The 24,650-nt window shown below is 37.3% G+C and overlaps 1 protein-coding gene across 3 annotated transcripts in view; it reads left to right on the top strand.

Moving 5' to 3' along the window:
- PRUNE2 (prune homolog 2 with BCH domain) overlaps positions 1–24,650 on the top strand; it is a 132,037-nt gene that overhangs the window by 86,054 nt on the left and 21,333 nt on the right. For all 3 annotated transcript variants that reach the window (XM_066339510.1, XM_066339512.1, XM_066339513.1), the window contains exons 10-11: positions 18,704–18,783; positions 19,739–19,939. In XM_066339510.1, coding sequence (XP_066195607.1) covers positions 18,704–18,783; positions 19,739–19,939 — 281 coding nt within the window. The remainder of the gene's footprint in view (positions 1–18,703; positions 18,784–19,738; positions 19,940–24,650) is intronic.

Below are 24,650 nucleotides of genomic sequence, written 5' to 3' on the forward strand. Positions count from 1 at the left end.
TACTGCAATACAATTTCTGGAAGGCACCTGATAGTGCTAGCCATCAGGCTCTGAGTCTGCCAAAGATTTACATCAAAGGAGGCTATAAAGAAACTATTTAGTGTGAGGGTGGTGAAGCACTGGAACAGGTTGCCCGGAATAGCTGAGAAGTTGTTGTAAGTTAACATCCTTGGAAGCGCTCAAGCTGGATGGAGCTCTGAGCAACCTGATGTACTGGTAAGTGTTCCTTCCCCTGTCAAGTGGGTTGGAACCAGGTGATCTTTGAGGTCCCTTCCAACCCAAACCATTTTGTGGTTCTATGATCTTTGAAAGATAAAGAAACATCCTGTTTGTATTCAAACTCAAACCCGGCCAATGGACAGCTGAATTAGTAGCCCAAAGCTTATGAAGGCACTTACTTAGTCTTCTAATCCCTTTTATATCCATATGCCCCTATTTAGGGGTGCATGGGGGTGAGAAAGTTCCTACTTTTAGTGTGCTGAAGTAGGTTCCTTTTGTAGTGGAGTAAGGGTCAGTGAAGGATGAAGGATGCAGTGAACAATTCACATTGTTTTCTGCTTTCATCCAGCATCTGTCTGCCACTTCTTCTAATAAAATTGGCTGTTACATAGAAGAGGGTATTAAGATTTTGAAACAGAAAGTGTAAACAAAAACTAGAATGAAGAAGTGCCTTAAAATCTTGATGTCTGCTAGTCACTGCCCCCTTCATCCCAATGTCAAACCTAACAACTCTCAAAGCTGTTTTAAAGTAGTCTATGGCTAGTAAAGTTCTTCCATCCTCTCCTGTTTTATTTCTGCAAGGAAAAACTTCAGCAGGGAGTGAAGAATAAGGATGCTTACTAGTATTAAAACGCTGGAGGAAAGACATAAGCTTGTCTCAGATATACACAAACAGTGAAAGTAACAAACCCTAGAGGTTCTCTGGACTCTTAAAAAAGTACAAAAAGATTTGGTAGCACATTATAAATGTCAGTCTTTCCAGAAGAAGTCTTTCCATCTTATACAGCATGTTAGGTGGGCAGATTAACATACTTTGCTGCTGCTGATGACTGGAGGTATGTCAGCAGTAAAATTTATGAAGACATAATAAATGAAGACATTAAATGAAGACTATTTAAGGAGGTAGTTTTCTTCTTCATAGAAAGTGTCTTGTCTTACAGAGCTGTATGAAGGTCAGTGGGATTAATTGGCCAGGAGGTAGACAGGTAAAAGATGTTATGAAGGAAAGGTCTTATAACATATGGGTTAGGCCCTGCTACTTTAGCTAAGCAGGTAGCAATTGATTGCAAGTTCCCAGTCAAAACTGTTTTGAGAATGAGAAGTTCATTAATACAACAAACTATTCCTGGGTGAAAAATAAGTGCACCTGCAATAACAAGGGATCTGTCCCATGAGAATCAGTAGAAGAAGAATGTGAACTAACTAAAAATACAGAAGTTTGATAGATACACAAAAATACCATGTACAAACCAATGAACCAAGTATGAGTGTATTGGTAACCAAATCTAACAGAGTACCTTGTGATAATCCTGTAAAATATGACCTGTACAATTAAGAGGGGCCTTTTCTGCATGAAAAAAATGGAGTCTTTGCTGACTTACTTCAGTGAGGAGGCAGAGGGACAACACGGAAGATGGCTATGCTAGTTTTTACCCAGCACATTTCTCAAGAGTATTTTAGTGGCTGTGTATACATTCTGTGTATACATTCTTTAGTGGCTGTGATCATTCTTGCTTTTACCTTTGTTGTAGGGAAGTATTATCCTTTTCCTTGTTAGAAAGAGTTAGAAAGAGCTGAACAAAATACTATGAAATGATGTATTGACTTGAGGTACAAGTAGAAATAAGAACAGAGATATTTGGAAGGTGTGGGGGTGAGCTTAGAAAACTGGTGGCAAAACTGAGCAGAAGACAATTTCATTTGAAGAACTACCACAATGTATTTAACCTACTAGAATAAGGCTTCAAAAGAAAGCTTTGTTTATCTTTCTGAAAGCATTTTCTCGAAGTAACAGGAATGATTCTTTCTACTCACATGTATAATGATGTTCTTGAAAAGAGAGTTCTTGCACTGCCTCTCTCCAAAATACCCCTCTGTGACCACTACTGTACTGCTGGCTATTAAAATTGCCCAGTACAGGAAGCAAACTAGTGTTATTAGAAAAGTCAGCTTTCATCACATTTTCTTGTGCTTGCCAGTGAAAAAAGATAAATAAATTTAATTAAAGGAAAATATGTGACTGTTACAAGATTAATAAGAATTCTGAGAGCACTTTGCTGTCTCTGTGACTTAGCCAAATACAAATAAATCACTAAGGTATTAATTACTCAAGTCAAGATCAATGCCCAGTACTGAAATTAAATACTGACAGACTTGAACACAGGAAAAAATTCATATTGACTCCAGTGGCCAAAGGTTTCATGAAATATTTTCTCAAAATGTCTCTTCTGTCAATCCAAAGCTAAAATAAGGCAGTGAGTAGGGATCTCAGGTTTGTCTTATTCTTTTATGAGCAAAGTGGGATGCTATATTTAGGATGCTTAAAGGCTTGAAAATCTGTTGCAAGAAAAAATAAAGTAACATTTACTTCATTTTGGATACCTGTTTCCTTTTTTCCCTTGGAAACCTGTGGGGCTGCCATCTTTCACTTCTGTCAGAATTGTTTATTAATTGGCTAGATCCACTGGAAAGCAATTCCAGGCACTCTGGAGACCAGGCATGCTGCTTCAGTTATGCTTCCAGCTCCTGCTGAACTACAAAATTATGGACTTGAAATGGGAATTGAACTTAGGTCTCCCACTGGGCAGCACAAAGCATGATATTTGACTTAACACAAGGACCATGCTTCAGAGGTTAAAACCAAACACGTAAGTGAAGGAGCAACAACTGAGAAGGTTGCTTGTAGGAAGGTCTTGATGATCTCATTTTTGTAAAAACAGCTTTAATATTTACATGGTAAATACCAAGACCTTTATAAAAATCTTGTAAGAAGAAAAGAACAGTACTTTGGTGACTGAAAAACAATGCAAAAAGGGAAAAAAACATACAACTTACTATTTCTTACTAATAGTACTGAAATTTTGATTAAATTGTGAAATTGGCCTGATAGAGCCACTTTCTTAAAACAAGAAGACATGGACTGTGTTACTATGGTTTAGTGGATAAATGAAAAAATCTCCTGCTGTTGAAAGCACCACTGTTTTCTGGGCTCTTTAATTATATAATATATTCCAATCAATGTGGTCAATGTCAAGAGACTTCAGCCTAAAGTGTTAAGGAGCTTTGCAAGTTTAACCCTGTTGACAGTGACTGACTTTGGCAGTGAGCCACAGTGGCCCCAGCAGAGCATCTGTTAATGAGTCCTTGAACTGGTTCTGGCCTTTGCACAATAAGGGTCATGGGGAAATGTTGTGCCGGGAGATCACTGGACAATGAAAGACACAGCAGGGACTGATGACTCTGCTAGATGACCCCGAGACTTTTTCATACACAGACTGTGAGGGTATAAAAGGCCAGAGTTTCCTGTGTTGAGGGTCCTTCTTGAGAGACACCCAGCTCAAGCTGTTCTGTTGTTGTTGTACCATGATTAGATTATTTTAAAGATTGGGACTCTGCTATGGGAAGCGTGGGGTTGCACCGGTAAGGAAACCTGATCTGACTTTGTGAGTGTGGGGTCCCAGCTCAGGTGCTGTGAGTGTGACTGCCAGAGTGGCTTGTGGATGGTCAGACAGGGAAGTTTCCTCAACGGCATCCTAAAATCTCAAAAACATCCCATGGTAGTCAACACATGGAAAATTTAAGATCTTGTTTTCTGTCACATCAGTATTTTCACAGTGTTAAAAATGCCTATTATAAAGCTGGCTTTTCACAAGATGTGTGCTATATGATTAATAACTTTGTGGTAAGGATATAAGGTTTTATTTCTGCTGTTAGTAAAGAAAATTAGGCATAGTGGTAGTAGTAATATAGTATGCTTAAACTGTTTGTTTGGCTGGGATAACATCCAGTGAACATGTAAATAAGACTGCTATTGATACACCAGCTATCAGCATCTCCCATCTGAAGAAAGCATGGACCAAGGCCCAATCTGGAGGTGATAATGAAGACACAGCCAAGAAACACGCATGCTCTAAAAAAGGCAGACCCAAGGAGGGGCCATGCAAAACAGTCCCTGGAATATGGAAACTAGTTTATGGAAAAATATGAATATTCAACAGATTGATACAATAGAAAGGGTATTTAAAGAAAGTCTCTGAAATGGCAGGGTGTGGACTTGTCTAAATGCCAAGTCACCCGGAACTTTGCTTTTTTTATCTCCTAATTGTCTTATCTTTTATTAAACCTATTTCTTAAAATTTACATAAAAAGTGAATCTCATTTTTCACAACAGTTTCACAGTGATCTTGCTACTAATGATTTCTATTGCACATAAATACTTTGTAGCTTTATTTCCTGAATACAGGAAATCTAGGTACTATGGACTTTTGGGTCCATAGTTACTGGGTTTATGGACTTTGCATTTTAAATGAATTAAATCTTGGCCAGTTGAAAAACTTCTAGAAACATCCCTATCACTGGAAATTTTATGTACAGCTAGGTGACAGAAACATCAAAGCTGATGTGTCTGCAGCACTGTCCTCCTTAGAAGTGTATTTTCATATCAGTGATGATTTTTAAATTTCTTGAAATGCTTTGTGTTGATCCATTTTTCTTTAAAATAGGATTGACTTACCAGGACCTGTGTAGCAGCTAATGAGCAGTTTCTCTGTAAGGTTACTGATATGATGAATAACAAGGTGGGAGTGACTGAATTGTGATTTACACTGTTCTCTGGAGCTGTACTGAAAGGAGAAAAGGGGGTTAGGCTTTTGCTTGGTTTTGACTGTTTATGGCTAAATAGTCTGATGTGAGAGCTTCTCCAGTTCTTATTGCTTTCCAGGAGGATCTGTGCAGTGTGAAGAGAGAAACCAGATGAAGGTTAGCTGTCCTAGGGTTTATTGCCTTGCTGTAGGGATTAGGACTGGAAGCTGTTTGCATTTGGAAAGGAACCTGTAGTTTTTAGGGACCCTCCTCACAACAGTTTTATATAAAAGGGAACTGAGAGACTGCATTGCCTGGGATGAGGTATCCTTTCTTCCCTATCGCCCTAAGTTTTCTTGCTTTCTGAGTGCTTGCATTTTTGTAGTGGAGATTCTCACGCGGCTTCATGTAAATTATATGTATATATGTAGAATTATCTACTCTGTTTACATATTTCTCCTCTGGGAGGAGTCTTATGATTGATGGTGATGTTCACCTACGAGGTCGAAGAGGTGGCAACCTGTATAGCCAATCTTTTGCCTTTCGTAAAAAGTGTGTATAAATGGAATCAGAAATATTAAAATAGAGCTTTCCTGCCTGACTTTCTGCTGCCTGCCTCATCCTTTGTGTGTCTGATACTGTGACACTTCCCCTAAGAAACACAACCAGGACCACAGGCTGTGGGCATTGCTTCCTGCTGCACATAGTCTGTGTTTCACTATCTGCCTTCTGAGCTGGTGGTTGTTGGTGTTTTGGTATATTTTTTGTTTAAATTTGCACCTGCATTCCCATTGCTAAATTGCAAACTGAAAAAAATATCCAAACCATGTTTGAATGTGCACAATATATAGCCATTGATGCAAATAGAAATGAGGGCTGAGATAGGCTGAATCCATAGGAACCTTTGTCATGCAATCTCAGCATAAGCTTTCCTCAGGCAGTGAAATGAAACAGCAGGGAGCCTTTTTGCTACTGCCAGCTGACTCGCTGCATCAAAGTTTGATGATGCTCTGATGAAGCTCCAAAGGGAATGTGAAAAAGAATCATGATTTTCACGGCCAAAGCACAGCTCTGCATTTGTTTAAGTGTGCCTGTAACCAAAGCCCAGTAGCTGCTGGTTCACACAGCCGGCTGTGTGAAGGCAGGTGATCACCCTTATTTAGCAGTACCACTGCCCACGTGACAAGAAAATGGTGGAGGATCTGTATTCCTAGTAAACTGCTACAGAACGAGGGATGCTGAAGTGCAGCAGTGAAGCATCTTTACCACTTTTGCAGTAGAAAGGCCTTTCGAGTCTTCAGAAGGTAAGTGTCTCTTTTCTCTGAGCAGCAGATGTGCAGATTTTCTGATTAATGGCTCCTTACTGCAGTTACTTCAGAGAGAAAAAGGGTAAATGTTAGTCAGCATGATGCAAAGGACTCAGGACCTCATTACTGAAAACAGGGCAGCTGTATTTTAATTCTGTTCCAGCTCTTTTTGAGAGAAGCTTATGTCAGTTCAGAAGGATTTCTTTTGTCTGAGCACAAGCGTGGTATTTATAATTAGGAAACAAAACTTCACAGTCACCTAATATGATGGATTATTTTCAGATTTTTTTGCCTAGCTCTGAGGATACAGTGGGTGAAAAGGCATGAAAGGGCATTGCCAGCATATAGCTTGCTTTTAAAAGTGCTTAATTACGGGTAGCTTGACTGTTTGTGACAGCTCTTATTGTAGGCTACTTGCATTATAGTTTTGGGCTTTTTTTTCTTATCAACTGAAGCATGTGATTTTTGAATTTTTTGCAAAGTCTTCTTAAAATGTTGCAGTGAACAGTATATGTCATTTTTGAAGGTTAACTGATGAAGGATGCAGCAATAATCTCAGTAGTAAGAGATTCAATTACTGCAAAAGTTGGTTTGTGCAGGGAATATTTTTTAAAAAATTTAATTATAGGAGCTTGATTCAGCTCATTTAGTTACTTGCTTTTCTGTCTGTGATGAAAAAATGAAAATATTCTTCAGTTCCAAATATGGTAAGCCCATAAATGATAGTGATGGTAGGGATATACCAGAGGCATTGAAATATACAGAATGTAAAAAATATTGTTTGCTTAGAGCAACACTGAAAGGAAATGTATGCATGCTTGTTTGGTACATTTAGCCAGAATGCTAAGGGTGCTGGGGCAGGGAAGGAGGGGCAGGCAGAGATGTAATTTCTGGATTTATCTTTATTTACTTGGAAAGCAGAGTGGTTTTGAGAAAGGGAGGATGCACACAGCTCTGGCAGCACTGTCATGAGGCATTAAAACAACTGTGGAGGTCAGAGCAGGGAACAATGCACACCAGTCCTTACCCTCCCAAATATTTCTTTTTTCCAAGGCTGCCATGTTCATTCTTTCACTGCCTGCCATGCTCTTCACTGATATCTCATGTGGGGTAGGGGTGTACAGAGATCTAAAATAGCCTTTTCTTTCCTGGATTTGATAAGTCTGTTTTTTTATTTGGCCTTGTATAAATCTGGACAGTAAGAAATTCATGTAGTTACAAGACAAATCTAGTTTTTGCATACATTTACTTCTTTGAAAACTAAGATCCTGCTACAAGCAGTCTGTTGCAGTTTTGTGGCACCTCTGTATAGTATTCAGCAGTAATAGGAGAGCAGTGTTATTTACAGCTTGTAATACATCTGTAGGAAAAGGCATAGGAAAGAAAAGCCATCCTAAAGCCTCGATCTTTCTTTGGACAAAAGTTGCAGCTTGCAAACTTAATAAGAAAGAGTGTGTAGGTGAGAATATGATTTTGAAAGCAAAGTAGAATATTGATAAGGCTTTTTTTTATTACTGTAGTGTCTTCAGGACTGGAGACACTTCCTATCACACCCTGCCTAAATACCCATAAAATGACAGTGCTACTGCAACAAGTAATGAGGGAAGGGAAGGTGGGAGTGACATTCCAGTTGCTTCATTGCTTCACAGATTTCATAGTTTATCTGCTTGGTTTTTCCTTTGGACATTGAAGGAAGTCGTTTAGCTGTTACAGGATTTTAAGAATTAACTTGTTATTTGTTCTTAGTATCTGTCTTGTAGTTTGTGGTCTTATCAACAGCCATTGCACCCATGGAAAACAGACAGCAGCAGATGTGACTTCTTTATTTTAGGCTAACAGATGAAACCTGACTGTGTCCTACACACTGGCAGCAGATTCTAAAGAGCTGTCTGCTGAGCAGTAGCCCAGCAGGATGCACCATTGCCTGCTTGTTGAAAGTAGAGCATATAGCTAACCTTGCCCATGTATTTCCTTAGCTGTAATATGTGAGGAGTGCCATGTGGAGAAAGGAGGAACCCCATTTTCTCACCTCGTTCCTGAACATTACTTCCTCAGCCTGGCATTTCTTGTCGCTCTGACTCTGTCACAGCGTTTTAACTATGCTTGACATTACTCCTCTTTCCCACACTTGGGTTGTTTTTTATCTTCCTGCTGCTTCTGTGGCACTTCCAACTCAGTGATAGAGTTCTGCTTCTGAAAATAACCGATGGCTTTCTGCATCTCCCATCTCTCTTTGCATGTGCCTTTTAGACCTGCCAGCTGCAGGGTCTAACAGTCTTTCCTGCTCCTAAAACCTCTTGCCAGTGCAAGATAGCGTGTTTTCCAGTTTTGCTGCTTCTGTAGAGCTTATGTGTCCTGATTAGGAGTCTTCTCTGGCTCATCTTTGGGACTTCTCCTGTATTTTTGCCAAGCTGATAATTTCCCGGTATGGATGAGAATTAATTTCAGCTACCAATTTACATCCAATACGATATTTCCATTATTTATTTTCTGGTTAAAATTCCCACTCCACATTCTGTGTTGTCACTTAAATTCCCTTACTTTGTAGGGGGATGTTTATTACATCTCCAACAACTGCAGCTTTAACGGAGACTAAAATTTGACACTAACACCTTTTTAGACCCTTTTCTTTAGGTCACCCATAGCCAAGACAGGGAAAATGTAGCTGCTATTTCTAAGTTTGTAGTAGGTCAGCTAGGAATCTAAATTATAATTATATTGAATACTACAAGTTGTGAAATCATTGATACAGTAACATGGAAAAGGAACAAAGGTAGACATTTGGCAGTACAGTGACAGAGCTGTGACAAAACAAAGAATTTCACAGTATTTAAAGTATTGAAGAAATAGAAGTATTCTAAGGATAGCGAATGAGGAGGGAGGAACAGATAGAAGTAATACATTATTAAAAAAATTTCGCCATGTGTCTTTTCCTATCTGTCAACATATTGTCCAAAAGCTGAGCATGAAATAAGAAGAGGGTTAGAAAAATGCTAATGCTTTAATGGACAAATGAAAGAAAATCTGTACATCTTGATGTTAAGTGCTTCTTTTAATTAGCAGCTCTAAAAGTCATCATGTGGGCAAGACATACATCACCTGTTGTAATGCTTTGTTAAAGCATTTCATTCCAGCATATTTTAGGATGGTTGTAAGTACCATCATTGCTCTATGTGTCATGAGCCATACACATAGAGAAACAAGTCCATTAAGCAATGCAAGAAGTTGCCAACATTACAGAAAACCCGAGTGGTAAAGAGAAATAGCCAGTGAAGTTCAGGTACTAGCTCAGTTTCAGAACTCATGGTTATGAATAATGCTTAAGAGCAGTCTGAGGCATTTTAGCATGTTTTAATTTGGAAACAAATGTGCTTGATATGGTGTACATTATAATAATTGGAGGGGGTTTCCCACAAGTCCAGTGGAGAGTGAACAAGTCCAATGTGGTATAAAATTTAAAACTCTCTAAAGATTTTTTGGCTTCTGATCTTGTAACATCTCTTCCATTAACTACTCTCAAATTATTAGCATACTTCCTGAAAGTGCAGATGGCTGCCCTGAGTAGAAGGTGCGCCCTGCTTTTTCAAGTGCTTCTCGCATGCCAGTTACATAATTTGGAGCTTCAGATATTCTAGTGGTTGGTCCTGACAGCAAAGGATGGCAGGAAAATGATCACTGTGAGCCACACATTCAGGAAGAGAAACTGATTTAGAAGTTAGAAAAACTAAAACTGAGTTTTCTCAGGGAATCATCAATCATTCAATGAGAGTGGAAGGTTCCCTGGCATCTTAATAAATTTTAAAAATATAATTTAAAAGGAAAATGTATTTTCAGGTTATACTTACGTATCTTTTGAATTGGATTGGTTTAATTTCCACTTTCTCTGCTGGCATTACCATGTTGCATTTGTAATATTTGTTCAACAGTGGTTGTTGATTAGCCGATCATTTAGATATGTGGAATATTATCTATAGAACACTAACAACATCTGTTAAGAGATCAGAAACGTGCTTTCTAAATGCTAATACTGCTTTGAACCTACACAGAATATTGCCAGACATTGTGCTCTTTCAATATTGGTGGAAGAGCACCCATCACATGAGCTCCCCAACTTTGTGTTGTTAATTCTGATGATTTTCCATTGTCTCAGTAAAGATTAAGGAGCAGTGGTCTAGGTTAGGGTTAGGGTTAGAGAACAGAGAACAACCTCTGCTCTTAGGGCACAACCATGTGGTGGTATACAAGTGCAATGCTATGCAAAGAAATGGATTTTATATGACATGTTACTTCTCCCTTTAAATTTGTTACTGTCTCCCTGCTTTTGCACACAGAATATCATCTTCAGAGAATATTGTTAAAATAGTAATACTAGGAACTTGGCAGGTTCTGCACTTCTCTGTAAGATGCATAGTTGAAGACAGTGCTATTATATGGATGCATTCTAAAAGTGCTACCCTAAAGAATTGTCTCCTGTCTATGTTCATGCCATGAAGTTATTACAGGGTTTTGGAGACTCTGGGATCTGCTGCTGGCAGCATCAGCCTGGCTTTCCTTTCTAAGTCCCATTTTGGCAAGATATCTAGGTTTGGGACTTCAATTTCCCTCATTTTATATTAAGATTCATTTTTATTTCATGTGGCTGGAAGTCACATATAATTAAAGTAGGCTGGAGCCCTGGATCTCTTCCACAGGCCTTCCTCATCCAGGGATGTGTGCATAAGGCTGATGGAATCCATAGTGAAGTCCATTATCCCTGTTTACTTTCTTTTGTACCTGTATGTCTCTGTGCATCCCTCCATGGCTTTGTCTGCTTCTCTTGTGCTGTGACACAGGGAGGGAGCTGGCAAGGGGTCAGGACAGACAGCATGTGGCTGCCTAGCAGCAGTGAAAGCAGGAGCATATGCTTAAGAATAGCAGCTTTTGTTTTTCAACAGTCTTAAGCTGATACGCCTACTACTATGACTGGCTTCCCTGGAATAAAATGAGGCTTATAGTATAAGTTAAAAAACAGGAACAAGGAAAAAGAGGGGTAGATTAATAGGCACTAAACAATCAATTTGATTGGAGACTAGGAAATACTCTTATATAGAATGGATAAAAAAATATTCAATGGCTCTAAGTGAGAATTTTAACATGTTTTCAAATCTTGTGGCTACGTTACAGGATTTTTGCACAGAAATAGTATTACCTTTTATTGTCATGCCTAACTTTTTGATTCAACTGCAATGCTGAAAATGGAGCAAAATAGCAAAATGTCAGCTCATGAAAACTGAAGTATTAAAAAGAAGAAAGTGATGATTTTTGCTAGTATTTAGCAATGGCTTATTCTATGGTTTTCCTAAGTGATGTATTTTTCTCTAAAATACGATTATAAGCATGTTGTCTACTATGTTGCAGGCAGTACAACAATGATGAGTTAGCATTTGCACAGATGTTTGATTAATAAACCTTTTGGCTTAAACAAATCACCACAGTTTTTTTCTTTTACTTTTCATATAAGTCTTATGGGACTTATAAGACTTATATATGGGAATATAAGTCTTATGCTGTGCATAATGTACAGTGCTCTATCTATAGATTTTTCCTGAAATAATTTGTGATTAAGAGCTACAAAATAAATAGCAATAGAAACGCTGTTAATTTCTAACATATGGCTGCCAAATTCAGGTCTTGGGAAGTTATAGAATTAATCCATTCTTACAAGTCACCTGTATACAGTATAATTATTTTACACAGCTGTGAGTAAAAGTAATTACCTTTTTATAGTCTCAGATATCCTGGAGTGGATTCCTTCCAATACACTAATTTTCGTGGTATGTGGACAGAACTGAAGCATAATCTCTAACTTATACTGACTAAACCTTGCACAGTGTATGTCACTTTGATTTGTTGCATACTCTTCTACAGTTTAGGGATCATTAATTCTGCTGAACCTAAAAAAATCACACTGCAGTCTCTTTTATCTCTGAATAGGTATCTGCATAAATTCTTGTTTATTGTCTAGGAGTTTTGTAGCAGGGACTAGGGAAGTAATTTTGGGTTTTGTGGGTATATTTGCTAATGGGTTTCTGCATCTCTTAGTGCACAGTCCATTTGAGCTTTTGGGGACTAATATTCTTGCTTTCTTTCTCTGTTCCTTCCTGTGTATTTTCATCAGAGTGTCTTCACAGCAAAGCCTATTATTTTGACAGGTGTTATTTCTGAAATTCATATATTAACACTCTGTTTCCTAAAGCATCTCCTTTTGGCTGTAGACACAGTTGATATTGAAGTATGTCCAACATTTCTCTGACTTTGCAGAAAATTTCTACCCATGTAACCTGGATGATAGGCGTCAAAACTCAAACACATGTAGATTACCTTAGGATTTCTTAGTAGTCCAGTAGCGTTAAAGGTCTTGCAAATAGACATCTCAGTTATAACATTTTATGGAGTTACATCTACAACTGGAAGATGATGGACAGACTGTTCTTTTAAAAAATGCTGTTGTAGTGACCTTCTATAAACCTGCAATATCTTTTCTGAACAGAAATGACGCAGAAATTACCAGCCACAAGTGTGGAACCCCATGAAAGAAACCAAAGATGCTCTGTTTAGATATAAATGCAAAACAGCAAAACAGTTACTTTTCTGAAAATGAAATAATATGTCAGGTGTTTAATCGTGATAACAAAATAGTTTTTGGTATTCTTTTATATGAGGTGAATGTTGGAGTAGTGTCCCTGTTTTGACTAGTGTAGAGTCCATTTTTTCTCAGCTGCTACAGTGCTGTGTTTTTGATTCAGTATGAGAACAGTGTTGATAACACACTGATGTTTTAGTTGCTCCTAAGTAATGCTTACCCTAAGTCAAGGACAGTTTTGGTGTCTTATGCTCTGTGGGCAGGTAGGAAGCCAGGAGGAAGCATAGCTGCAATATGTGACCCAAGCTGATCATGGGACATCATGCCTGGTGTGTAATCTGGGGGTTTCCCAGCAAGGGGGAGACCAATGGTGGCTTGGGGATGGAGTTGGGCATGGCTTGGTGGGTGCTGGGCATTTGTATTGTTCCTCACTGGACCCCCAAGTCTAACTTTGTATTCTCCACCCCATCCCATTGGGGTGGGGAGAAGTGAATGAGTGCCTGTGAGATGCTTAGTTGCCAACAAAATACCCCTTTTAAGTTGTATTTTTGGTGACATATTTTGGTTCTAAAATTATGTGCATTTCTATAATTGTAAGCTGAAGAGGAATGAAACAATAAGGAAAACATTGTGTTAAACACATCCTTGATGTAAATTGCAGTTTATGGTGTGTTTGAATGGTTGCTTTAGGTTCTTCTAAGGCTTTTAATTGCTTCTGAGTAGGAAGGAATTCTTGTTTTGTCTGAAAGAATTTAGATATCTTCCAGGTGGGGTGATAAAAATTATATAAGACCCATCAGGCAGGCCGAAGATGGGTTTACAGAAGATACTGGCAAAATGCTCAACCCTCTTTAATGCTGAGGCACTTTCAGACAGAGCTGTACTGAGAGTCAGTAGACAGGCATTACTGGATAAATGCCAAGGGATTTTTCATACCTTCCAAGGAAAATACTCTCATATACAATCTGTCAAGCTCTCCTTTCTATTTTTCTGGGCTCAGTACTTGTGTAAGGGTGGTGTCACAGGGTGGGGATGGGAGGGGTTCAAAGGAGAAGGACTTTGTGCTGCCTGTGTGCTGCAAAAGTAACTCAATGTATTTAAGTTCCCTTACTTGTTTTTGTGCCTAAAATTTCACTTCATGCATTCTTCCTCAAAGCAGCTCAGTTTTTCACTGCACACTAGTGAGAAAGTGGATTATCAGCAGGACTCTTACTCCATCCAAACCTGGGATATAGCTGCATAATGTGTGAAAATTGAGAAGATGAAAAAAGCCTAAATGTCTAGTCTCTGAATAACCTTTCCAACTGCACTTTGTCTCCCCCTTCACATTTAGTATCCAAACCAAGCACAGAGGTGATTTCATCCATGTTGTTTCTTTGACTTACCATGTTTCAAAACTTTATAAAAAAAGTGAGACATCTTGTAAAAATTTAAGAATAAAATCATTTCTGTTTGTAGAGGGAACAGCATGGAGGAAACATGATTTACCTATCTAGGAAAAGTGCCTGGCAGTTGTGGGCTCCAATTCAGATTAAAAACAACGAGTAAAGAAAATGGGAAAATGTATATCTTTTGAAGTCCAGCTGGTGAATAAATTGTGATGAGAGTTGCAACTGGATTAATGTTGATCTCTTCTGGACGTTGTAGGTATTTATTCAGAGCAGCAAGAAGCGTATCTTGTTTTAGACTAAAGAAATTAACTTCTTGATATGTAATAGCTGCAGAACAGCTTGGAAACTGGTGATAGATCACAGATGACACAAGGGTGAGGCAGCACAGCCCATAGGGACTATGACATATTGCTGTGAATATTCAAAGCTGCTCTTTCCAAAATAGCAGAGTGCTGCTGTACCTAGAAAAGTCAGGAAGGATAACTTTGAGAAATACCGATTTGAGAGGGCATTAAGAATTATTTAAAGCTTATTAATTTATTGAGCTGTAAGAATGTCTGAACCAAAAAAAAAAAAAAAAAGAGTAGGGAAGCTATTTGAACCTCCAGCCTCTCCTCCTTTCATATGAATTTGGTATCTGTCTCTGATCCACCTTTGAGAAATGAGGGTTGTTCAGCTGCTTCTGATCATAACGTGAATATCAGAGCAAATAATCAGTAGCTTGATTCCCAGTGTAGTTGATCCTTAAATGACCAGTCTGTGTAGAACATAAAAGGAGTCATTTATGACACAAAAAACCTCAATTGACTTTGACCTCTGTTCCAAGATCCCTTTTTTATCAATCCAGTTAATCATACCTGCACAGAATGGGCTTTCTAAAGTAACTTAATTTATTTCTTCAATAGGAGCATTCATTAAAAGGGGATTATATATATATAGCTGTCTTAAGTATTTTTTGTCCACATCATCCTTGTTATAAGGTGCACCCTTATGGCAAGGCAAGGAATTTAATAAGCCAGAATTTTGAAAGCATGTGAAATAGTCTGTGAGAAAGGAAGAAGAGGTAGTTGCCTATATTCAAGTTTCTGGGGTCTGACTTCCATCACTAGGGTTCCTGCTGAGGTCTCTTGAGAGCTTCTGCACAGCCAGAAATTACTGTGCAAGGTGCTGAGCTGGTCAGCATAATATGATCTCAAAATCCATCAGAAAATGTGGAGCTGTGTCTGTAGAAAACAATCCTCTTCTATATCCTCCTTACTCTCTTACTGACAGCAATTTTGAAGCCATATGTTGAGACCCAATATCACAGACATTTAAATATGATTTAAATATGCCTGTATTGCCCCTTAATTTATAACTGAAATATTGACTGTGGCATATGAAAATTAAGAACTTTAACTGAACCTAAGGTATATATGTCTGGCAAGGAATCTTTAATGTCTTTGGGTAAAGCACAAAGGATTTGGAAAAATAAGACTAGCTCCCTATTCAAACTTTCTCTTCTCCAAACAGCCTATTGACAGTTTTTGACAGTATACAGTATGTAAGAACCTGACACCAAAAGAAAAAAAAAAAAAAAGAAAAAAAAAAAAGAAAAAAAAAATTAAACCTCATCTCCGCCAAAAATTTTCTGAAAGGCAATAGCATTTTATGTATTTGAAAATAAAATGGAGAACCTTGTGACAGCAATGGTTTTGGTAACTGGACTTTTTAAATGCCTTCTTTTACCCAGTGCTCTTAGGACCAGAGAATCTTACTTTCCAAATTTAATAATCCAATATGAACAGTACAGTTTTTTCACATTAAAGACACTGTCAGCAAAATAATTAGAAATTCTTTGACAAATTTTGATGCTGTTTAACTGTAATTCTTGAGTGAGGTATACTTTTGAGTATACTGCTTGTAGCTGAATTTCATAAAAAATTCAAACAAGTGTATGAAACACATATCTATTTTAATAACTAGAAATGTACTGTTCTTCACAACTGTAATAAAAAATTCTGGTTTAACTTGGCTGCAGGGCTCCCAGTGAAAGCAGAAAAATACTTCAAATTTTTGTTGTGAAAGTGTAAAAAGCCCTTGAGAAAGCAATAATACCAACTCAAGTGCATATATGTTGAAAAAAAAAAATAAAAAGAAGATGCCACAGGCAGAAAAGCAGTCTTGAGGTAACCCTAGAAAGGCCATGATTTAGGATAATTCTGCCCTGGGCATTGCAAAAATGTTATGCAACTCTAACTTTGTGAATTAATTACTTGCGGGAAATAGGTTTCTTTCAGATCATAATTGTCACTGTTTCTGTAGGCATAGACTATATAAGACTCAGTCATGCTCTTTTCATACAGTGGAAAAGATGATCTTCATCCTTAAACTTTTTTTTTGTGTGTGTGTGTTATACAGGGAATAGTGTCTCTTTTTAATACAGAAAGCCTGAAATTTGAGTATCCTGCTGTATCTTACTCTTCACACAACTTTGAATATTTCCTTTCAGCTAATTTCCTCCATTAATTTCCAAAGGTGATGCAATAAGGAATTGCCATTTGGTCTGAAAAAGCTGTAAGAAATATCACAAATTAATAGTTTGAATGACAGTACCAAAATTCTATTCTTTCCAACAAAAATATAAACCCTTGAGTACCCAGAAGTCATCACCTGACTAGTCCTGAGCTGCTTTAATAGAAGAACTCTTCACAGTTTTATTTTTTAAAGTTTAATAAAGCCCCACATAAAATTCTAATCTCAGTTTAAAATGAGTTAGAAATATTCATACTCTCCCCACAGCCTTTCCACTATGGTTATTTGCCTTAGCCAGCTGTTACTTACAGCACTTCTTTCAAATTAGGATTGCTCTCTAGCTAGTTCAGATTAATGAATCAGACTTCATTACACATATTTTACAATGGATTGTATAAAAACCACAGAAAAAGGCAAAGACTCTTATGATATGTTTACATTATCTATGTAAGTTGTGGTGGTATTCAGTACTTCTGAATACAGGTAATTGTTCAGGCTAGAGGGGAAAGTTGCTTTACAGAAAATTTGTGCCTTCATTTTATTCATGAACAGGATACTTTGATTTATTTCTTCACTGTTGTGTATGCAACAGAGAAAAGAGTGTTTCAAGCCTTCTTTGACAGTAATTAAACATGTTCTAGAATTGATATGTTTTGAAAAATCATTAAGCTGTTAATCTTTGTATTTGTGAAAGACGTATTATACAGTAAGTTGGGATAAAATCAAAATTAGTAAAATCAGTTTTTATTGAGAGATGAGGCTTGGTTCTAAACTGAGAGCACAAACATGTTTGACCATAGCTTTAAACTGCGCTCTTTATATTCTCATAGAAAAGTGAGAGTTCACTAGTTTGCCTGTCTGTATTGGGAATTTGATCTCATGGGGCTTGAGGTAGACATCTTTTTCAGCTTTAAACACAGTGAAGCCTTTGGCAGCCCTACATATGCACCTTGATCTATAATTTATATGACATTAATGAGAAATCACAGAAACTATACTCATACTTTGATGCAGTGATTGACCAAAGGGTCTTGTCTGGACATAGTCAAATAATTTCCTCCTCATTGGGAAAGTGAGGTCAGGAAGAAACTGTAGGAGCTATAAGCCACACCTATTCCGATCTGTTCAGCTGAATTACTTGAATCATTCAAAACATCTAGCTGATGCTGTTGCAGGGAAAAGTACCAGCTTTGATCTCATCACAGTTTCTTGGTCGAAGTGTAAGAATGGCCTATTCTTCAGCTTTTGTGGGGACAGGAAAAAAAAAGAAAAACAGATTTTGGAACAGTAATGCAGAATAAAACGCTACAAGTATTATGATAAAGTAAATGAAGCTCTCTTAAGTCATACTTTTGCAGATAGTTTGGAAGCTGTTAAGAGTGTCCCAAAATTTCAAAATGTTGTTACCTATTTGCAGTTGAACCATCCATCCAACAAGTGTTTTGTAAAATATTTAAATAACAAGTAAACATGAAAACAGTTCAACTTACTTTAAACATTTAACTATCTTTGTTGCTATTTTCACAACTTAGTGCCCTTTCTTTGTCTTATGTATGTATGTGTGTAGGTATGTATGTATGTACCTATGTGTGTGTGTTAAATGTAATTTCTTTGTATCTTGCTAAAAACGGAGTCTAGGTGAAATATTTTGCAATAATTTAGTCTTTGAACATCTGTGATGTAGTTTTGCTTCTTACTTTTTCACTTTCTGAACTGTTTCAGTCTGACACATTACCTGCATTTATATTACTGTTTTGGATCAGAATTGCTCTAAGATACATGATACCAAAAAAGGGAAAACCTGCTCATTTTTTGCTATACAATAACCATAAATACAGTCATGAATATACTATTTTACAAAGAGTGACTGAAGCTCCTTGCAATGGTGTCTCCAGTTTGCTGGATAACCAAAGACCAACTTTGTTTGTGTAAAATGAGAAATATTGCTGTTTGCAACGTCAGTTTTGTAATTAGACTTCTAAACTGGCTGTGTTAGAGGAAATTTCAGTTCTGTATAAGATCGTGAGCTGTACATCTCTTTAACATCTTACTTTATATTTATCTCTCAGGTTGGTACAAGAGGATGTGGGAATGGACATCCCCTTAGCTGAGGGTGTAGTAAGCCTCAGTTCTACAGAGATGAGACCTGGTGAGAGAAGCTCTTGCTAATTTTCTAAATTGTATCTTATTCCTGTGGTATTTAATTATGCAGTGAGAATGATATTTCTATGCTGGTAAAAAATCAATTCAATGTTAAAAAGAAAAAAGTAATTAATCTTTATTTAGTAATTTTTCTTCTTCACTTGAGAAATGATAATTACATTATGACATTTTCTCTTGGGTATTGTTACCACTTGTTTAGTCCTTGTAAAGTTTTAGTAATAGTCTCTATTATTAATTTTATAACTGACTTCTGTCTTAAGTGAACTAAGTTAGACAGAACAAATTGTACAAGGCAGAGGCAAGGAGCAAAGGTATATCCAGCTCTCATCTTGTTGAATACTACTTCTATTTAAGAATGATTAAGAGATTCTGAGATTTTTTTATTATTGTATTGAGTAAGATATTATATAGTTAATGCTAAAGGTGTAAGTATTTGTAAATCAGCACTGAGTGCATAAGAAAGTGGATGTTTACAATGGCTTTTAACTCATACAAATTCTCCCAGGACTTAGTGGTATCTTGATTCATAACTGAAATGATTTGCATTTGCCCTTTAAATTTTAAATAAAAAATTAAAAAAAAATCTAAAACAAGAAATTCTTCAGAGCATGCTCAAAATCTGATTTTTGTTTGATGATTGAAAAGAAAGTGAATCTGGATTTAGCATGATTTAAGAGCTCTGAGCTACATTTGCTGCTACTGTAGATTTTTGTTTCATTCCATTAAACATTAATGCTAATATTTGTGTTTTGTTTTAGATGGTCTTAAATGTCATAGTGTTATTAGAATTGATCTGTTTGTTATTAGAATTGAAATGTCATAGTGTTATTAGAATTTCTGTGTGTTGAAAGGTAGTTTTTGCATACCTGGGAGATTAACTGTATGTGAAATAAATAAAGTCCTCTTTTTGTCTCCTTTTAATTTTTTTTTCTTTTGTTCAGAACCTCCCAATTCTCTTGATCTTAAAGGTTCCCAACCCAGAAAGATAAAGCTCTCTGCTCCAAACATCAGTCTCTCATTGGACCGGAGTGAAGGGTCTGTGCTGTCTGATGATAATTTGGATACACCCGATGAAATTGACATTAATGTAGATGAACTTGACACTCCTGATGAAGCAGACTCTTTTGAATATACTGGACAAGGTAATATTCTAGATTGTAAATGTAGAGTTTATCTCTGTTTCTTTTTTGACTATTCACATGCTCAGTTTTATGTCTTTCAGATTATCAGTATGGTTGAAGCATTTGGAGTTAATGCTAGGTATCTGAGTATTTTTACTGTCTGCTATTTTTTAACCTTTATTCCTCCTGTGTAAAGTATTATCCTTCCATTTATTCAGAGTGCAGAAAAAATAGTACGGTGGAATTAATAAAGTAAGAGCAACTACCTGGGGAGAATGAAATTCAAAGTCTTGTCTTTGTTCAGTATCATAGGACTTGTCTGAAAACAATTTTTCCAGAAGGACAGAGCAGCTGATGGTTGCTGTAGAGAACGCTGTAGCTAACTGCAGCTTCTTGCAGTTCTGGTCAGCTCTAGATTACAGTTACATCGGTCATATTTACAAATATAACTTTGTGCAAAATATGTTGGCTGCACCAAAGATCTTGCAGTATATAAGTGAGGTAGACACAATGTGCTGAGAGGCCTTTTGTTAGGAAGAAACATCTGCTTTTTATTCCCATGATTGGAAAGCTGAGATATGGCAGCTAGTTCAGGTGATGAAGCAACAGAATTCCACTCATTTAAATGTCCTTTCTCAGCAGGGTTCACTGTACAATATGGATGCACCGTCAAGTGTTCAATGGATATTGCATTCCTCCTTCACATATCGATGATTTTCTTGTATAGGAATATGATGTAGAAGTTTTACTCAGTTTTACTTAGTTTCATGATGTTCAAAATAGGGTGTTTCCTGTTCCTTGCTAGTATCTTATAAAATGTAAAGATGTACGATCTGTAGTTGCTGATGTAATTCACAAACAGATCACAAGCTATTTGAGAGGAAAATAAATGTGAACATTTTACAGCCAAGAGCAGAAAGAAACTTTAAAAATGCATCAATTTGAATTGAATTTTCCCATGCATTTACTTTCCTTGATGCTAGTGAGGTTGCTGGAGCATACAAGGAGAGTTGCATGATTTTAAGTGGTATTGCCAAAGAGGCATTACTGTGTACTCAATAGTGCATGAGCATCTCTAATGTTACTTCTCATGAGGAAGCTGATTTCCTTATGGGTAGATGCAAAGTGTGATGATGAGTTGCTGATAGTTAGAAGATTTTGTAGTGAAGGTTAAAACTAACATACACACACATGGGCTCACATGCTTAGACTGTTGTGACCACCTTGTGAGAGAAAAGGTCTGCAGTAGAGCAGATGTTGTCTTTAAGCCCTCAAGTAATGAAATTCAACTCCAGTGATTTTGGTAACAGTTGTATATTTTTTTTTCTACTTTCTGAATGTGATGATTTGTTTGGTTCTTAAAGTTGGACCAATTTCCCCAGACTCTTAAGTTAAGAACTCAAGGTCTCTCTGGTTCTGGTGATATTTATACAGCTGTGTAGTTTTAGTTTAGGCAGTTAATAGTAAAAATGTCTTCCACTAAGGTGAGCCATGAAAAGAGTAGAAAAGACCTCCCCCCAAAAAATCAATGTTTTATCAAAATAAGCCAGCAATAAAATAAATTTGCTATATATAATATTTGTCTGATAGCTCAGATTATAGTCATAAGAACCAGTGCAGAATGGCTTATTTGCATGGTAAATAGCCTTTGTTATCTTTGTACTCCTGTACTCTACTATTAGCTGGTACAAACTCTGATGTTACCAGCAATCTCTCACAGTTCAATATTTCTGACTGCTGCCAAACCCAGAAAAGTAAATACTGAGAAAAACATAGCTGCTGGGACCAGAAAGAACAGTGATTTTTTTTCATGATCAGACTGTTGAAGGTCCCTTTGAATTACAAAAGACAACTAAGAAAAGCAAGACTGTTACCATGGTTCAGGGGTCCACCTCATCACTTAAAAATGTCTTTGTATTTTATGTAATACTGAAACCCATTTTTTCAAAAGAATGGTGAAGAAGAATCATCACAACTGCAATATGCATTAAAGATAAGATGAGAGCAGAAATACTATAGTACTTGTCTTGAACTAGCACCTGACTTGTTCAGATTGCTTGATCAGGAATTTCACAGGGTGGGGGGTTTTAGTCACCAATACCATACATTCCAACATTCCCTTTACACACCGTGCTAGTTTCTGAAATAAGCTTTTTACAATTATTGCTTTGGATGAAATAAAAATTGCATTTTGGAAAACCATATATGAGTATCAATGAAGGCCTGCTCTCACATCAGCACTATTTATAAAGTAAGAATGGTTATTATTTTTTCTGCAGATATTTATTTCCTGTCTGAATTTCACACTGTTGCATCTTTCTCTGCAAAATCAACACTCCAGGCAGTAAAGCAGAGTTACTCCATCAGGAAGAGGCAATCTAGTAATATTTCTATTTAAAAATTATTTATGTATCCAATTTCAACATTGTAAGTTTTATCAAGGTCTTAGTAATTTTTCATTGTCTTAAGTTTCATCAACCAAAAAAAAAATTATCAAACCCCAAATACGATTTCAACATTGGTGAGCCATATACACAGCCCAACCTCTTTTTTTCACAGTTTGTTCTGCTAGCTACCCTTCCCTACCTCAGTCATATTCTTTCTATTTCATGAGGAATCAGACCAGACCAGACTGTGACCAGTCTTCATAGACTGTGTTGGTAATCCCATCCATCTATCCTAAAAGTACCTGAACTGCATAACGGTATCCTGTGGAGACCCTATATCCTTACAGGAATGGGCTGCCCTGTAATGGCTTGTCAAAGTTTGCATAACTTGGCTGTATGCATGTAATTTTTATATTGCTACCAACACTACCTTCACAAAACTCACAACATACAAAATTGCATTTAGATATCTAGTTTTGGAGATAGTGTTGTTATGTATTTTTTAAGCTTATTCCCACTGTCACAGAATATGTGGTATTTCAAAGCTGAATGCTATTGTTAAACATCATGAGCATTGTGCCCTGGGAAAGGCGTGAGTGTATTCTTCCATTCCTCAGTATATAATCTGCTAAACAGCAACTGTTAAACCAATTTGAAATAATGTACTTGAAAAAAACTCACTATTTGTCAAACTCTCCTTTTTTCCAACCTTAGATCTCCTCAAACTCACTTTATTTGGCGTTAAGGAGAGAAGGCTTACATGGTCACACTGTAGGTGCATTTGTATATATTTCTTTCATTTCCATCCTTGTTTCCACCATTAATATAGTTTTGTTTATGTTTTTAACTCATTGACTGGTTAGACAGTGAGGAAAGAGCTGAAACATTCCTCCTTTCTTTCAAGATTCCATCAGGCACGAACTAGGTAGAGAATTGTTTATAGACTGAGATTTCATGGCACATGAGAGAATCTGCCTCAGAGAGGGGTGCTTTCTGCCAGTTAATTCCCTAATAGGATTTTATATTAGGGACAGAAAATATAAGGCAAGCAGCAGCAGAAATTCAGACTTTGTTAGCCCTAGTGTAGCAATGAATATGTGATCAACCTATATTTTTTAGAAGCTTTTTTTGTGGGCTTAGAGAAACTTGCTGTTTGTAACAGATTTGGTTACCAAAATATTGGTAGGATTTAATGTACAGTTTCACAAATTAATAGTTAGTACATGTGTGTATATGTGCCTGTAGCTTTTATGTAGATCTATGTGGTGTACGTACAGTGTACTATTATATTCCTGATTTCATAGTGTAGTAGTTTAAGGCAGATTTGTGAGGAAATCTCGTAAGGGGCCCTCCCTTCTGTTCCCTCCCTCCCTCCCTTCTGTCCCCTCCCTCCCCTCCCCCAGCCGGTTCGGGAACAAAACCCCTCCTCAGAGAGAAGTGGAAAGAACTCTGTTTATTAAACAGGCAAGGCACTCTCCAGCACGATAAATTGGACAGTATCTGATGACAAGAACTTTGTGCTGCTCTGGAGAGATGGCAGATTTGGAAAAGAAGTCCTTCCTGGAGGTGGAAAGACTGTCTCAGTCCCTCTGCTGGGAACTGTTGCACAGGATGGAACTTGGTGGGTTCCAGGTGCAAGCCCCCCACGGCACTCCCCCAGGTCCTCAGTCCAGAGAGATTTTAACAGTTCCGAGGGAAGGCAAAAAAAGGGAAAAAACAGGAAAGGAAAAAGGGAAGAAAAAAAAAATACAGGAGGAGAAGGAAAAAAAGCTAAGCTTCTCTCCCCCTCTGCTAGCTGCACACCAACTAACTAACTACTAAAGAAATAAAAGGGACAAAAAGAAAAAAAAAAAAAGAACTCTCCATCCCACACCATGTGTCTCTGACTCCAACTCTCAAGGCCAGCCAGCAGAGGATCATTTCTGAAAACAAACTGCCTCTCCCTTCCCCCTGCTCCCACATCCAACACAAACCCAACAGGCAATTGGGGATAAAATCATCACCCTAGGACGCATAGATAACTTATGTAATTATTATGATAAACTAGTGTGTTTTGAGGATCATATACTTCGATTTGTACAAGTAATTAAAGAAGAAGCATTTATCAGAAAGGCACATCTGTAAATAACACATAGAAATGTTTGCGGGCACCTATTGTTATAAGCGAAATAGCCGAATTGTTTTATATGAAGAAATTTATTAAAGTCAATTTGGTTACAAAGAAATAAAAACCACCCAAAATAACAATAAAAACAACAACAACAAAAGAGAGATGCCGAGCCCGGGAGTCGGCACCGGTGAACAAGGTCGGACCAGCGGTCTACCTGGCAAACGGTCCTCCCCCG

The sequence above is a fragment of the Sylvia atricapilla genome, chromosome Z (genome assembly GCF_009819655.1).
Source record: "Sylvia atricapilla isolate bSylAtr1 chromosome Z, bSylAtr1.pri, whole genome shotgun sequence".
Lineage (NCBI taxonomy): Eukaryota > Metazoa > Chordata > Aves > Passeriformes > Sylviidae > Sylvia > Sylvia atricapilla.